At 40.9% G+C, this 17,835-nt stretch overlaps 2 protein-coding genes across 12 annotated transcripts in view; one reads left to right on the forward strand and one right to left on the reverse strand.

Annotated features, from left to right (window-relative positions):
- Positions 1-6,982, reverse strand: part of LOC119181905 (uncharacterized) — a 40,991-nt gene extending 34,009 nt beyond the window's left edge. For 2 of the 9 annotated variants that reach the window (XM_075874939.1, XM_075874938.1), the window contains exons 1-2: positions 6,724-6,982; positions 1,407-1,498 (exon numbers count right to left, since the gene is read on the reverse strand). In XM_075874939.1, coding sequence (XP_075731054.1) covers positions 1,407-1,498; positions 6,724-6,806 — 175 coding nt within the window. In that variant the 5' untranslated portion in view covers positions 6,807-6,982. Of the gene's footprint in view, positions 1-1,406; positions 1,499-6,600 lie in introns of all 9 variants that reach the window. The other 7 variants (XM_075874941.1, XM_075874940.1, XM_075874944.1 and 4 more) reach the window with 4 other exon arrangements.
- LOC119181904 (L-gulonolactone oxidase-like) overlaps positions 1-17,835 on the forward strand; it is a 79,161-nt gene that overhangs the window by 35,174 nt on the left and 26,152 nt on the right. For 2 of the 3 annotated variants that reach the window (XM_075874952.1, XM_075874951.1), the window contains exons 2-5: positions 7,488-7,589; positions 7,676-7,801; positions 13,048-13,145; positions 16,494-16,584. In XM_075874952.1, coding sequence (XP_075731067.1) covers positions 7,766-7,801; positions 13,048-13,145; positions 16,494-16,584 — 225 coding nt within the window. In that variant the 5' untranslated portion in view covers positions 7,488-7,589; positions 7,676-7,765. Of the gene's footprint in view, positions 1-7,017; positions 7,415-7,487; positions 7,590-7,675; positions 7,802-13,047; positions 13,146-16,493; positions 16,585-17,835 lie in introns of those variants that run through there. The other variant, XM_075874950.1, reaches the window with a different exon arrangement.

Consider the following 17,835-nt stretch of genomic DNA (forward strand, 5'->3'; position numbering starts at 1 on the left):
TGTAGTTTTGTTGTTACACGACACGCATGTCATGATTATCATGTTTGGATGTGTCATTTCCATACGTCATCCGTTCGCGTAACGTAATACCGAATTTGGTACATGTGAAGCTAGCGAAACAGCTGCAACGCATCTCATTATCATCATGTTATTACCCGACTCCATGCGAACCTTTTAATGTGCGCAATGGGGCTTCTTGTATGGACTTAAAAAAGTGGTTAAATGGGCTTATTTGGACGTACATAGTTTTTCAAACAGCTCTGAATATTTTTCGCATTCGCGTAATAAAACCTCTGGTCAGAAGTCAGTGTTTTTTGGTGTCCGGTTTCTGTGCTATTTGAAAAATATCAGCCATCTGGGGTTCTTTAATGTGTACTTAAATCTAGAGTATACATTGATTTCGCATCCATCAAAATATGATATGCATGGCTGGGATAGTAAGCGATAATTTATTGAGTTGATTTAGAACTCTATTGTCATAAGTTTCACTGTCATAAGTTCATTATTAGTGGAGAAAATCAAGGTTGAAGTTTCATTTTTAAATTTTGTGCTGTAATCTTCGTGCATGACTTAAGAAATTCCACAATGTATTTTGCGTATTTTTGCGACATTGGCTTGATGAAATATTTTGAGACTTCGTATGCTAAGTCTATGGCACCCACAGATTACAATGTACTTCAATTTTATTGATTAAAAGTAGTGTAAAACCCAGCAGACGCCTTCAAAAACATGCTGTCACAGTGTTTGGTCGGAAATCTCAAGGTGGTGCTTACCAAGTGTCGTATTGTGGTATGAGTGGTGTTTTCAGGATTGACAAATTGTACTTTACTAATATGTGAAAAAGTGCTTTGCTCTTTAGTGTTCCTTTAACAATGCATATTTCATATTTTATTCTGCTCAACTTTGCATATTTTCCATACAGCATGTCATGTCTATTGTCTTGCTTTGTAATCAAACCTACTCAAGCAGTCTACCTGCATAAAACATTAGAAAAATGAATCTACGCTGGCAGTGCATTCCAGTAATTGTGCTTTTCTGGTATAGCACTGCTAAGCAATTGGGCTTTGTGCACAGACCCCAAATGCCTTTTTTTTCTTCATTTTAACCATTACTAATTGTTCAATTTGTTTCTTTGTTTCATGCAGCAGCAGCAACGCCCTTCACGAATTGCTTTGCTACTCGTTCTTCTTGTGTGAAATTAGTAAATATTCGGTTGTAGAGTGGAACAGTTCCCTTGCCCACCTCCCCATTTCTTGTGTATCTATACGGTATGTTATGCAATTCATGTTTTTTTTTTATTAGTGTTAATGTCTGCCACACTGAATGATGTGGCTGACACATTTTGGACGTCTGGAGGCAGCAAAAGTAATTAAATATGTATAATTAAATTTTCTCTATGAACACACCGGATCTCTGATCATCACTGTCCTCTTGACCTGAATCAATGATTTCTCCTTCTTCGAGGTCAGCTGACGGAACATCGTCTTCCACGCCTTCGCTGTAATGACAAAAATTTTAACGGCAAATTAAATTGAAGTAGCGAATCACACCATGTATTTCAGTACAGCCTGCTTGAACAGCCAAGCTCAAATAGCAAGCTTCACGAGCAGTGCACTTGATACACAAAGAAAGCATAGCTTGCAATGTTTTTCATTTTGGCCAAGTGCAGTGCACTATATGACCACAGTATGTGAATGCTTTGATATACATTATCACAAGTCCGATAGCAATAATCTTAAGTCGATAGTTTAGGCACTACCTTAAAGAAAAACAGAATATTGTAGGTGTCAAAAACATACGAAACATATGTGTAAGTCAACTCTGAGTTCAAATTCACACAAGTTTTTAAGCAAGTTGCAGCCATTTCTTTCTATGCAGAAACGTCTTCTGATTCTTAATTTGCATTGCAGGGTAATTATTACCCGCAATGTTTCCTTTCCTGGCTCGTGCTGCACACAATGCAATGAGTCATGAGACAAGCCATGTGTCCTTTGCAAAAAGGCCATCGATCATCTATCTCTCCCAATATTAGCTACAAGTCACACGAGCTCTCTGCTCTTGCAAACACATCAAAATAAAATAGTCCGAAATTTTTCGCATGATTTAGCTGCTTCGTGCTTTCCATACACCAGCTGGCAATCACAATAGAAGAAAGCACGTCAGCTCATGCCACTATTTTGACTTAAGCCTCACTTAAGACCAACTTTCAATTTGCTTTACAGTGCAAAGCAGAAAACTGGGCATTTTGGGATGCACTTATCATTACTCGAGAGCATGCTGTGATGACGGAGACAAAGAGGAAAAATGTGACACAAGTGCTCACTTTCAATTAAAGTTTAATTAAAATTAAGGAAAACGGATGAAAATAACACACAGAGAACCACGCATGCGTCAGTATGCATAAGACAGAACTCGGAGACGTATGTCACACATTGGTAAAAATATCAGCCTGACAACATGGCGTGGTTGCTGAAAACATATCTGCTGAAACTTGCCAAGTGTTAGACCTGTAAAGCACTCGGTGTGGCCCAAGTTTGGACCACAACAAGTGCTTTAAAATCAAACTGCTAGGCAGTGTCGTTCAAGTCTGGACCACACCAAGCACTTTAACATCAATGTGCTAGGCGGTGCCTAGCACACTGAAAATTTTAGTAGATATGTTTCTGCACCCCGCCATGTTGTCAGGCTGGTTTTATAAGCAATGTGTGATGTATGTCATTGAGTTTTTTGTCTTTTAGGCATGCACAGCACTCTGCGCGTTACTTCTCCTGCTTTAATTTATTAAACTTCAGTTTAAAGTGAGCACTCGCCTCATGTTCTTTTTTTGTTTTCGATGTAACTGCATACTCTTCAGTAACGATGCTTTGCACAGGCCATACAAAAGATACACACCCACAATTACTTTAACATGCAATGGTCACGCATGTACATTTATATTTCTGTATATGCACATGAAAAAAATATGCTCATACCATTAAGCTTGAAGGCTTCATTACATAAAAAAAAGCTTTGTTATGCAGAAAATAATTACTTTTTGAAATATGTAGGTATGTGAATTATCTTGAAGGCATTTCAGGCAATTGTCTTGGTATTGCTTCATGCATAGCGAATAAAAGAAAGCCACGATGGCCCCTATGATTTTATGCCTCAAGATTCTGATTATCATTGAAAACTTGATGCATATAGCAGCTTTTGTGATACGCTGGAGCAAAGCTTCAGTGGTGGATAGTTCAGCAACTCAATTATAAAATAGCTTATGCCAATATTTTAAACTTGTTCAACATTTCTATTTCCGTTTTGCAAACTCTTTATGGAAAAAAATTTAAATACAAATCTTTTTCCTTTTGAAATTGTGCTTGGATAGCGGTTAAAGGAACTTGATAGCCCAAACATTCAAAGTGGGTCATGCACAGTAGTGGTGAGCTCCAAGTTAATCTTTATGTAATCAGATTTTCAACACATGCTCAAAGTATATGTTAAGTATGTGTTCCAGCTCATGTGTTTTGCACTCTACCGTATAAGCAGAATGTCATAGCTGCTGAGCAACTGCAGCAAATACGCCAGCTCACGACATTAATGCATGCAGCTTTTTCTGACCTTGAGCGCACTCAGCTTGAAACACGGCCAACTGTTTTCTCAAAAGTAGCGGACCCGCACAGCTGTCTGAAAACAGCTGCGTTATTTGAGGAGCAGCCAAATAGATCACTGGGGGAGTGAAGCTACACGAATAAAAGGTCATCTCCGGCAGTAAGGAATACAGTCCAAGTAAAGTCACGAAGAGCAACGGTAAATTTTTATCCGTGCCACAAGAGAGATGTCCTAACGAACTCCACAGGTTGATTTTGTTGTCAATACATCCATTTATTCGTGCCTCTTAATAACTCGAGACATATTTTCAATGTTATAGAAGCTGTGCAGCCCCCCCCCCCCCCCCCTTAAGGATTTCAGTAAAGCTCATGAATGGGCGAGATGGTTGCTGATTTTGTCTGTTTTCGTTTACTCCACTAAGTCCAACATTTCGCTTGAAGTTCACTGAGACATTGTGAAAATATCCCTTTAACTGAACTCAACAAGTGAAAAGAAAAATTCCTGTGGCGATTATCAACAAATAAACCAATGATGTGCTTTAGAATCATTCTGCTGTGTAGCCCAACACACAATCCAAATCAAGTGTCTGTGAATTCAGAGTAAAGGTTTGTGAGATGTGCCTCTGAAGAAATTAACGTATATGCCTTCTAACAATACTGCTCTGTGTACAATAGATTGAACATGTGAGGTTGTTAGGTCACCTTCTGTCATGATTTTTTTTTTTTAAGCAAGAAGTTTAGCTGTGCAATCGAAGCATAGTTTCAAGTGCTTCGCATAAAATTTCCGATACTTGCAACGTATCCACATAATGGATTTTGATTACTTTAAGTACTGCTTTTACAACCGAAAAAATCCTTTAAAACTATTTGGCTTGTTTTTCTGCAATTCCACATATTTCCAACCACTATGCATCCCTACACAGAACTTTCATTACCATAACCTTTACATATTTGCAAGCCTCATAATTTCCCTGAACACCATGCCGCTTAATTTAAATATACCTCATCACAAATACTTAGGTATAATTATTTACTGGTAACTGTTTATATATATTTTTACTTTTCTGAACTGCATTGATAGTAATAAATACAGAAATATTAATAAATGCTAACTGCTAGTAACTTTAAAAAGAAAGCATCAAATTTTCAGTTTTGGTGAAGTATGAAAAAAAAAAAGGCCATTTTCTAGTGGATAAGCCGTCAGAGTATATGGTAGTTGTTAAGACAATTCAACAACAGCAACATTGAAGAACAGCTTTGCTTGAAGGATTTAAGTGTCGACAATATTCTTGTACACCACGACATTTGTCCTTAAAAACATAGCTAGCATGTTGCCTGCATCAGGTCACTTTAAGCAGAAGCAAAAACATTCTGCTGTTTTGCACCAACAGGGCATGTCTAGCACCATCAAAGACACGCATCTCAGACACCATTTGGCTGCCAACTGCAACAGACATAACCATCATTAAGCACCAGTTGATAGCAACGAAGAACCCGGTGATGGCTGAACAGTGCTCTCTGGGTCAAAAATCTTGGCATTGTTGTCAATTTACAACTTAGAGCAGAAAACTTGAAGTGTTCCCAGAGTTATTAAGCCATAAGTAAAATTTAAGAAATTATTTGTAATTAAATAAAAATGTGAGAATTACCTCGAGTGGGAGGACCTTTTATGTGCATGGTCGTTCTAAAATTTTCTAATGCTGCTTGTCTTGCTCATCCAATCGACTTCTCCATTAGTTAACTAACCTGCGCCAGTAATTAAAATATGAAATGCGTCAGAGATTTAAATTTAACCCTTTCAAACGGCGAGTAAATCAAAACTGGAACCAAACTTGTACCACGTGACCTAAGACCATGCGTCATTGCCGCTTGAACCAAGGGTCTGAAACAGCGCCCGAGAACGGAGTTCACGGAGGAGGGCCAATCAGCCCGCGTTTCTAGGCCACGAAAAAATACATAACAGAAATACTCTACGCCGCATAAGTTTCCAGAAACACCGGCGCGATTCACTTTCTCCATAGCTTCGATGCCGGCCTCAGCTGTCAGTCATTCTTCGCGGCCACGTGACCTCGTGACGTGATGTCGAAAAAGCACGCGCCATCTTTTTTGTTGTTTTTTTCGTTAAAGCTAGCTTGGCCGTTATTTCTCGTCTCTTATCAGCACTGATCCTGAATTGGAAAAAACTTGAATTAGAACGAACTTCTTGCTTCGCTTTCTTCTCCCACCGCGGCGTCACAGGGCTGTTGCAAACCGCTCATTGCGGGTATCTGTCCCGTCGCCTGTAAATGTGAAGACTCAATTAATGTGGAAATATATGTTTACAGCTTGCGAACGCTTAACCTGTTCCTGGAGAATTAGGCGATTTAAAAAGGCGACGTCGTCATTACACTTTCCCTCACAGTACGAACGGCCTGCGAATACTTATCACGAATGATCGAATCACAAAGCGAGGGTGAATGAATAATTGAGAGTACTCGGCTCACGGGCGAAAAATAAAGAGTAAAAACGCTATTCCGCAAATAGTCCAGATGGCATATATAATGAAACAATGGCCCGGCGGAGCTCGAGTGCGCAGTACAATTGCGGCACTCGCACGAAATAACAGCTGGCTAAGTCTCGTCTAAATATGGCCGACTACTAACAAGCGCCCTGACGCGCAAGGGCTGCTAACACATACTGCACAAGCCTCGCCATAAACTTTTCGATATGCACAGCGCCAATAAACTGCTGTATGTTACAGAGAAATAGATAGCGGCAACGATCGAAACAGCACTGGAACGTTCAAGGAGGAGCACAAGAGACATATCGGGCAGGGACGGGCCCCGTGTTGGGGGCGCCGTCAAAGCATCAAGTTACACAGCGAAATAAACGAAGCAAGTAAATCTATCTGAGCCCTGAACGCTACGACTAGACCATGCACAAGTGAGAGATCGCCCAACACCCAAGTGAAGGGGCGTTCGCAGTCAGGCCTAAGCCCGGATGCGTCCGCCATTATCGACGTGGCCCTCATTACCTTGGTGGTAGGGTTCCGCACTTCGGGAAATCATTTCGAGAGCACAGTTTAGCCATCGGCCGTACTTTTGCGGAGAGTTAGCGCCGAGAAAGAACTCGCGTTTCAATATGTAGGTTACCCGACCTTTCCATTTCTCCATTCTGTGTGTCTTTGTTTGCATGCCCAACCTTAGGGAGAGCTTTTGCAAACACACTTTCAAGGGCCATCTACGCGCGGCCGGCTCTCGGATGTGCTGCGCCACACTGCAGAGATCGATCTTGTTATGGGGGGTTTTCAGAGTGATGTCGAAGTGTTAGCGCTAATCGCGGACATATTCCTCCACAAGTGGGAAAACACTGCGCCTCGCAAACGACACACCACATTTGACCGCAACGTCATCCTCGATGAGGCAGCCGGAGGCGACGTCAGCAACAAGCGCTGGAACGCTCCCATTGGTCCCCGCCGAAGGCTATTTCTTCAACCCCACAAAGTTCACAATCACGCAATACAAGTATAGAATTTTACGTGAAAAAGAATGTAAGCTATTTTAGTTATTGTACTTTGCGTATGATTTTGGTGTCTTTAATTTATAGACGGCGCTAGTAAAAAAAATAATAAACATCATCAATTGCACTCCGCACACGTGACGCATGCACTCGCTTCAGTTTTGTTATCGAAGGCGAATAAACAGCGGAAGCATGCGAGAACTCAAAGTCCAGGCGTATTCCAAATATGATGCCTTATCCACCGCTTCGAGCTGTGGCCTTGCAACGTTAGAGGAAAACACTGAACGTAGCCGCTGCCTCGTAGCCAAGAACGATTCCTCGCTATGGTTGTAAGTTTATCGGAGGTTATTCGCGTTTGTTTTTTCTAGGTGTTAACAGTGACATTTTGTGGGTGATTTTCAGTGCTCCAGCCTCAAGGGTATCACGTTCGAGAATTGGTCCAAGACGTTTAGTTGCAAGCCTGAGTACTTCTTCGAACCCAAAAATCAGGATGAGCTACTCGAGGTGGGCGCGACGAGTGCATGCATCAACGCTGCAGTTGTCACGAGTGAGAATTCTTACCGTTTCTCTTTTTGTGGCCGTCGCGCTAGGTCTTAGATTTCGCCCGACAACGCGGCAAGAAAGTTCGAGTGGTTGGCGCCGGTTTCTCGCCGTCGGACATCGCATGCACGCCGGAAGTGATGGTCAGCATGTTGCAGCTCAACAAAGTCCTGAAGGTTAGGTATGCTTGCTTTCTACTTTCGGTGCGGCCACTAGAGCCCGGACGACGTTTGTTAATATCACATGCACACTCTCCAAAGAATGTTATCATCGTGAACAACCATGCTCTACGCATGCATGCAATTCAGTCGCTGGAAGAGCATATTTTTGTTAGATTTCGGAAATGAAACAGCGCAAATTGTGGAGCACAGAAAAAAGAAGAAGACAAAAACAACAACGCGGACCTACAACAGTTTATTCGCCAACACTGCATTATACATATTTGCCTTGTCCTAAACAAAAGAAACAATGATAAAAGCAGTAATGACACTAACAATCACTCTTATCACGAAGAAAAAGAACAGGCTATCAGCCTCATTAATGCCTATCTGCCAGATGAGTGCATGAACAATGTGCATGGTTAACATTGATGAGGCTGACAGTTTTTTTTTTCTTTTTAGGGTCTAAGCTCCTAAAGGTGTGGTTCGTTCCCTTCTCTGTAGTATGTATGTAGCCACCTTTAGTTTGCTCAAGAGTTGCCATTTTGCATATATGCTCTTGGAAATAATATCACTAGATGGTGTTTGTGGTTTTCGTATAGTGAATTGACAGACGAATAGACGGACGTTTTGCCTCACTCATCATCATCTGCTCTGTGGGTATGCTGGGACTTTTTTTTTATGAGGCTGTGAACGCAAGCCTGCGATCACAGCAAGTCTTCTTCCTTTTCTATACTCGAGCTCCATGCCCATTGCTCTCGTTACAGTTTGTTAATTTTATCATGTGCCTTCTTTATTTCATTTAGGACTCGGCTAATATGTGTAACGCAGTGCCGCCACAGTGGCCTAGTGGCTAAGGTGCTCGGCTGCTGACTGACCCGCAGGTTGTGGGATCGAATCCCGGCTGCGCTGGCCGCATTTTCCCCTCCATCGAAAATGCTTTAGGCCCATGTGCTCAGATTTAGGTGCACGTTAAAAAACCCCAGGTGTTTGAAATTTCAATAGCTTTTCACTGTGGCGTCTCTCATAATCATATGGTGGTTTTGGTACGTTAAGCCCCACATATCAATAATGCAGTGTTGGTGAATAAACTTATTGTGAGTCAGCGCTGTCATTTTTCTTGACAGCGCCTTTTTCTTGAGCTTTTTTTGCGAGATCTTGTTTCCGAGATGTCGTACAACTTGCCCAAGCATCCACTGCTATTTGTGACATTTTCTTCCTGTTGATGTTTCATTTCACTACATATGAGCATGAATAATTATTTTGCAAATATTGTGTTTTCTTGTTCAACATTTAATGTATCTATGATTGCACCATTGTGTGCATTAGGCTATCTTTGTATTTTATTTTTATGTATACTGTCCTTCCTGCTTAGGCCAAGTTGACCTGCAGTATATTGAAGTAAATAGTTATAAACTGGGCGGGCAGCTTGGTAAATGCAATTAATAAAATTCAGTTATAAGATATCTGCCTGATTCACGAGTCTGTTGTTCTGAGGCCGAGGAGCCAACCCACTCACCGTGAGAAGTCACTGGAGGTAATTTTTAATACCCTAAATAGTCTACTAAAATATTTTAAAAGGACTGATGCATTCTAATATTATAATATGGTAACTTTTTTTTTGCTTCTGCTGCCATGCACAAATGCAGCAAAATTTTTGGCAATGTCTTCCAATAAATGTTCTCACTTGTTAGTAGCACTGGTCCAGTCATTCTCTCTTCCTTTTTTTTTTCTTGTATTGCACAATGCTTTACTAAAAAAAAAAAAACTCCCCGCAGCTGAAAGGGGAGGAGGATCTTTCTGCTAATATAAGGAAAGTTTGTTCATCCAGTGTATCAAAATCACAGTGAGGTGGCACATGAAAGCACATTTTAGTTTCAAGTTGGTTAACCACCAGCAGAGGATACATTTAGTTCTTTAAGTTGTTACTTGGCTGCATTTATTTTGTTCTGTTGCTTTTTATTTAGTTATTTTCACACTGTCATTAAGGCATTACATGAGAGGGGACGGGGGAAGGTTACACAGTGCACAATTGCTAGTAGTGACATATTTACAGGTGTAAATTGCAATGGAAATGCAATTTGCATCACAGTAGGAGGAACTAGGATTGGACTTTAAAATTCGTAATCTTAATAACTACAAAATCAGCCATGCTATAAATAGTAACATGAACTTCTTTTATTGGAAATATAGTTTCGTAACAAAAAGTAGAGGACAGTATTAGAGTTGACAGTTAAGACACCGTTGGTTACGTGATTCCATGCCAGAATTGTGCGTGGAATGAATCTATTTGTGTGTGACTCAGTTCTGCTTTCAAGCGAAGATTTGAAAATTTAAGGGCTCTTTTTTTTTTGTTAGACACATATATACACCATAAAAGTGGATGGGTGAATGACTGCTGCTGTAGCTCAGTTTACCAGAGCATTGGACGCATTATTTGAAATTCACAGATTCGGTCCCTGTCTCGTACACTTTTCTTTGTTCATGTTTTTATTAAAGTTCCTACTAACAACATCCCCTATGCTTTCCCAGGCATCATTGTCTGTTAGTTGTTATTATTGCAGTTTTACATCTGTATTCTCTAAACTTGTTTGTATGATCAATTCATTATGAGTTGAGGTACTCTGAAATCATGTGCTTATTCTTATCTCTACCTGTTATGGAATTAAATATGTTATGAAACATTTTTCATCTTAACTTGTATATCTATAAACCCAGTGTTTCCCATCCTACGCTCTCATTTGCAAGGTGTATTGTATTCATATCAGTTCTTTCGAGCAGCTTCAAAGTTCTGATCCCAGGCTGGTCACTTCATGGTGTTTGCAGCTGAGGCATAAAAAATATTCATTCTAAAACACCAGTCATGTGAATACGAGCAGAAGTCAAAATGCCACAAACACCGACTAACAACCGGAGATGGGCACAAATGCAGAAAGGAAAGAAGGCTTGAAAACGTATTTGCGCCTGCCCATGCAATATGCGAACATATGTGCTTTACGCGGAAGATAACTGTAAAGGCTTTTCATTTTATTTTTATGCAAGTTAATCGACAGTTGGCTCACACATGCATACCACTAGTATCGGTATCTCAAGTCTCGGCCATCAGACACGTTTCGCCATTCCTATGCCGATACAAAGTCGCGCATTCATCGAATTTCTGTGTGCACTTATGCTCTCGGCAATGTAAGATAAGATCGGAAGGTGAGCCTTCACTTAGCCATCTCTTATGTTCCAACAATCTCTGCTTAAAATGCAAAGGGCCCTCTATCGTACATAGATGCAGCTGCACTTTTATTTATTTTGACTTATGTAATAGTCAGCATGTTACAGCGAACATACAACAGTTAATGTCTCCTATGCTTTCTTTGGCCCATTGACCTGTTGAATTAATTTGGTTTTGTCTAAAAAAAAAAAATAAGCTCCTTGAAAGAAATTCCTCTTCTTTTATATATGCACAACCTGGTACTCACATACACCCAAGAAAGCTGTTCAAGACAGACGATGTGACCATTGGTCTGCAAACATAGTACAAGATAAACGATGAGTTGTTTTTCAAGTACTCTAATCTCACAATATGCTTTTGTTTTCCCCTCTCTGTCTTGGCACATACTAGGTGTACCAGCATCTGCCGTCGACTTCTTTTTCATTATCTTCTCTGTGTGTGCCATCCTGTCCCGTGCACCTCTGTTGCTCGTGACAAAGTGGCACTCATTGGCTGCTGTTCTCCAGCTTTTTATTTTCTGTGATATATTTGCCTCTTTCTTTTCTTATTCTCTCTCTCTCACTTCACTGACTGTGCACCTTCTTCACATATAGAATCCTCGATTTTCGGGCAAAACTCATAATTCCAGATGTCTGTTATTCACACAAGTTGCCTCAAGACTGAGTTAAACCCAGTTTTTCCAATGTTATTTTTTTTTAAGGGTGATTATAAATGCTGCTGTTGCTGAAGTAACCACTACTCAATTTGTATGAGAGCATAGTCAAGTTTTATCACATTAATAATTTTATGCATGCGGGAACAACTACTATCAATGTATGTGATTATATACTGTACCTAGACATATAGCTTACCATTATCCTGTATGTACTATCAACATCAAATGAAACCCGAACAGCGGCAAGCCTTCACGATGGCATAATGCGCGCCCTCCACTTATCACCATCGGCAGGCATACATATATGCGCATAGCTGTTGAGCAGAATGTGCGCGCCAGTAAATGTTGATAACAGGACGTCGTGCACTATACCATCGTGAAGGCTTGTTGTTGTTCGGGTTTCATTTGACTTTCATAGTGTATATACCATTTGTCTTTTTGCTAAATATTCAAAGTGGGTGAGACTTCAACAGTGAGTTTAAAAAATTGATTGTGTAGCAGTGGTAATAAAAGCAATGATTATAAAATTTTCAAGCTATTCTAAAGGTAGATGCAGGTTGCACTGAAGCTTAAAGTTAGTTCCAAATTGTGTTTATGGTTTTTCTTTCTGTTTTTACATGTTTTATACATATGTATTTTTTCTTTTATGATAGGCTATTTACAGAGTATTGCCATTTGGCACAAATATAGCTACAAACACTTTACAGAAGTGAAACTAAAATAGTGAGCGTACAATAAAAACTAGATTTGTTATGCTTATTTGTGTTTATTGATGCATAAAAATTACCACTTATGAATGTTCTTTTTAATAATAAAAAACAAAATGCACCTAGCCTACGGATTATAGTTCATGTTATAGAAATTCCACTAATTAAAACATTAAATTTTTTGTTTTCTTATGTGTGACAGCTTCTGAGGAACAGGCACACAAATTTCGAAATGTTCTTTTGAGAAAAACGCAGAAATTATGCAGGAGTACACGCGCATTTCCTGTGACCGTGCCAAAGGAAAAAGACCGAAAATCATATTTAATCCTACGAGTGCTGAAATGGGATATATTTTCTGGAAAAAAAAAACTATCAGGTGACTGCAAAATTCAAAATTTGACTTTCTTAGCTAGAGGAAGTTTCAACTTAAATGAAAACCGGCATTCATAATGTGTTCTAATGTACTAAACGGAGTAAGCAAGAGCATTAGACCACTATTGTCGATGTCTGTCTTGTTTGTCGCAGCTAATGCATGAATTCTTGTGCACATGATCTTGCATCCATCATATTCACTTATATTTACTGTGTTTTTTTGCCACTTGAAGCATTATAGTTAAATATTTTATGCAACATAAAATGGGGTGTTTGTACTGATTGCTATAACTGTGATTTTTTTTAGGTGGATCAGGCGACTGCAACTGTGAAGGCTGAAGCTGGCGTCACATTAAAAAGACTGAATGAAGTAGAGCTCGCTCAAAATGGCCTTGCTCTTATGAGGTATTAAAGGCCACTTTCCCGCCTGTCTCATGTAGACGGGTTTTCTGCAAGTTGCTATCAACAGTGTGCTAATTTTATGAGTGTGCAGAACTAAATATGAGACATGCAGCACAAGTGCATTTCCAAAACTGTGTTGTAGAGTTTTTTTTATATAGTAAAGTGAAAAAATTGTCTTGACTGATAATAAAGTGTAAAATATGCATGTTTGAAATAATTATTAGATATGATGATGCTATTTACAGATAAAATATGGCTTGGTAAAATGAGTAGGTTAAACTTGTAGAACACCAAAGAAAAATCAAGTACCGTATACTGTAGTACAGAATATATGTTAATATATGTGTAAGTATCTGTTGCCTTGGTGATAATGACAAAAATCATGATGTCATATGGGCAAATGAATTTAAAAAAAAACAAAGATGCAATTTTGCATCGAAAGAACACTGTGTGCACCTGAAGTGACAGTAGCTGCACGAGCGGCTTTTTTCTCAAGCTTAAAAGAAGTCTTGCTCATTTTTGGAAAAAGCACAGCACTCATTGGACCCCACTCTTATTACCATATCCTGTTGCCTTGTCTCTACCTCAACATGTTCCTTTATCACTTTTATAACCATAGCCAATCACCGCGTCTCCACCTCTCATTGGTCACCGTTTCACCTAGTCAGGTTCCTTTGCCACACCAATACCTATAGCCGGTTACATCTCCACCTCGCACATATCGTAGCCTCTCATTAGTCACCTTCTTGCCTCAGCATGTTTTTTTGTCACTCTTATACCCATAGCCAGTCGCCTCGTCTCCACCTCCCTTCGGTCACCCTCTTGCCTTGGCATGTTATTTTGCCACTTTTATAGCTATCGCCAGTTGCCTCGTCTCGACTTCACACCCGTAGTAGCCTCTGATTGGTCACCTTCTCAACTCAGCATGTTCGTTTTATCACTGTTATACCCATATCCAGTTGCTTCATCTCCTCCTCTCACCGGTCACCTTCCTGCTTTGGCATTATCTTTTGCCACTTTTATACCTATCACCAGTCGCCTCGTCTTTACCTCACGCCCAGCATGTCCTCTTATTGGTCACCTTCTGACCTCAGCTTGTTCTTTTGCCGCTCTTGTAACCAAAGCCTTGTCTCCACCTCACGCCCATTGCAGCCTCTTATTGGCCGCCTTCTCGCCTAAGCATGTTCCTTTGTCACTTTATACCCTTAGCCAGTTGCCTCGTCTCCATTTCTCATTGGTCACCTTCTTGCCTCGGCGTGTTCCTTTTCCACTTTTATGCCCATAGCCACTTGCCTCGTCTCCACCTCGCCCAGCGTTGACCTCTCATTGGTCAACTTCTCGACTCAGCATGTCCTTTTGTCACTCTTATGTTCTTTTTGCCACGCTTATACCCAAAGCCGATTGCCTTGTCTTTACCTCACACCCATTGCACCCTCTCATTGGTCGCCTTCTCGCCTAAGCATGTTCCTTTGTCACCTTATAGCCTTAGCCAGTTGCCTCGTCTCCACCTCTCATTAATCACCTTCTTGCCTCGGCGTGTTCCTTTGCCACTTTTATGCCAATAGCCACTTGCCTTGTCTCCACATCATGCCCAGCAATGGCGTCTCATTGGTCACCTTCTCGCCTCAGCATATTCCTTTGTCACTCTTATACCCATTACCAGTTGCATCATCCCTACCTCTCATTGGTCACCTTCTCGCCTCGTCAGGTTCCTTTGCCACTCCTATACCTATAGCTAGTTGTCTCGTCTCCACCTCGCTCTCATCGTAGTCTCTCATTAGTCACCTTGCCTCAGCATGTGCTTTTGTCACTCTTACACCCATAGCCAGTTGCCTCGGCATCTTCTTTTGCCGCTCTTATACCCAAAGCCGGTCCCCTTGTCTCCACCTCACACCCATCGCACCCTCTCATTGGTCGTTTTCTCACCTCAGCATGTTCCTTTGTCACTTTTATATCCATAGCCAGTCGCCTTGTCTCCACCTCACGCCCTGCGTGGCCTCTCAATGGTCGCCTTCTTGCTTCATGCATGTTTCTTTGCCACTATCATAACCATAGTCGATCACCTCGTTTCCACCTCTCGTCCAGCGCAACCTCTCATTGGTCGCCTTCTCATCTCGCCATGTTTCTTTGCCACTCTAATACCCATAGCTAGTTGCCTTGTTTCCACCACGCCTCTCCTTTTTGAGCACAGCGGAGCCTCTAATTGGTCACTTCATCTGCCTCGGCAAGTTTATGTGCCACTTTTGTGCTGGGGCATTCACTTCTACAGTCTCTGTATTGCTACAGTGTAGTGTAAACTATACGAGTCATTGCTTGAAAATGCTCCTAAATTCTGTCTAAAGGAAGGCGACAAACACAGGTCAACATGCTACTAACAACTGGAATAAGCAATGATTCCGAACAAACTCGCCCAACTTTCACTGTTGGTAAACTTTGTGTCCACATTCAAGACTAGGATACCACCCATGCCGCCTTCTTTAATGTGTTATGGCAAGGTGCTAGAGCATGTGTGTTGGGAGGTCAGTACAGTGTGAGCAGGCGCTGGACTTGGTGGAACAGAAAAACATGCTATTTGACTCCTTTAGCCTATTGGCTGCCACGCTATTGCGTAGATGCTGTGTTGTTTTATTAACTGCATTGGTTGCCTAAAAAGGGCAGTTTATATTTTAACCATCAAGAAATATTTGCCACCATCATTCGAATTTAATGATGCCATATCATATGCGAACAGATTTATTCGAGTTTTTTTTTGTCTTTTGCACTGTAACAGACTAATTTTTTGTGGCCTTTGACCACATTGTGATACTTTCAAACTGTATTAACTCTGCATTTCCGATGGAGGCGGAAATGTTGTAGGCCCGTGTACTCAAATTTGGGTGCACGTTAAAGAACCCCAGGTGGTCAAAATTTCCGGAGCCCTCCACTACGGCGTCTCTCATAATCAGAAGTGGTTTTGGGACGTTAAACCCCACAAATCAATCAATCATCAATCAAATCAAACTGTATTAACTTTGTTTAAATTAGTTTGTTTCTTGTTTTCACCCTCACCTTGCTTGGACTTGTATAAGGCTTGCAGTATTGAATGAAGGAAAGAATTCGGTGATTAGTTAGGTTTATGCCTTGATAGTTACCATTAGGAAATTTTGGCTGGAATTTTTGCATGTGCACTGGGCATTTATTGATGTTTATGATGCTTGAGTGCAAAATCGCGACGGCAGTAGCATTTTTGAGTGAAGTGTGTGATGAGGCAGTCAGCACAGTGTATTTGTAACCTTGTGTCAGTTGACTTTTTGTGATGATTGGAAGATGTTCTTGAAATATTGTGGTGATATAATGTGCAACTCCTTCCAGTCTTGCTGCTCTTTCTGACATAACTGTTGGTGGGGCCATTGCCACTGGTGTTCATGGTTCTGGCATCCACCATGGCATATTTTCAACACAGGTAGGAGATAGTGCCCTGTACTGCATGCTTCTTTATCGTGTACCTTATAAGCTAACTTCATAATCACTGATGAACGTTGTGGGGTTTGTCTTCTACTCCAATGAACTAGGCCACTCGTCTACTTTACTTTGGGGTAACTCAAAAACGATTTATTACTGTAGCTTTAAAATGATTACTGGAACAGTACAAATACATAAACCCGAACTTCCATGAACAGTTCCTCACCGGTGCCGTTAACCCTGGCCTCTGCAGACCACACTCCCTGCATACAACGCACACCGCACAGCAGTTTACCGGCAGCTCCACTTTGGTCGCTCGCCGTGTCCGCTTATGAAGCGTGCCCGCATCTGGACGCATGTGCACTGGTTCTCTCTGAATAGTCTTATCGCCGTCTGTGCCAACATGGGCGAGAGTGGTGATGTGATGTTTGTCGGGAGTTCCCCACAACATTTATAGCTGAAATACGTTTTGTGTTTGTACTACATCCTGCATAGAAATACTATCTTCCCAATATCAGACTACTGCATACTTGGACTGCTGCTATAAGAAATTACATATTAAATAAGGCAAACGTGCACCTTCTGTTGACAACAAGCACATTTCTCTGAAAATAATTATTTAAAATTAAAGTGTTATGAACACAGAATTTCAAAAACGATTTATTACTGGAGCTTTAAAATGATTACTGGAACAATACAAATACATAAAGGCGAACTTCCGTGAACAGTTCCTCATCGGTGCTTTTAACCCTGGCCTTTGCAGACCACACTCCCTGTACATAACGCACACCGCGCAGCAGTTTACCGGCAACTCCACTTTGATCGCTCACCGTGTCCGCTTATAAAGCGTGTCCGCATCTGGACGCATGTGCAGTGGTTCTCTCTGAATAGTCTTGTTGCCGTCTGTGCCAACATGGGCGAGAGTGGTGATGTGATGTTTGTCGAGAGTTCCCCACAACATTTATAGCTGAAATATGTTTTGTGTTTGTACTACATCCTGCATAGAAGTACTATCATCCCAATATCAGACTATACTGCATACTTGGACTGCTGCTATGAGAAATTACATGTTAAATAAGACAAACATGCAGCTTCTGTTGACAACAAGCACATTTCTCTGAAAATAATCATTTGAAATTAAACTATTATGAACACAGAATTTCAGCATCCTATTTGCAAGTGCAGTAGTTGAAATAGCAAACAAAGACTTTTTGTGTATTGAGGTTTCGTAATGGTGTACTACTCATATCTC

This window comes from Rhipicephalus microplus, chromosome 10, assembly GCF_043290135.1.
Source record: "Rhipicephalus microplus isolate Deutch F79 chromosome 10, USDA_Rmic, whole genome shotgun sequence".
In the NCBI taxonomy this organism is placed as follows: Eukaryota; Metazoa; Arthropoda; class Arachnida; order Ixodida; family Ixodidae; genus Rhipicephalus; species Rhipicephalus microplus.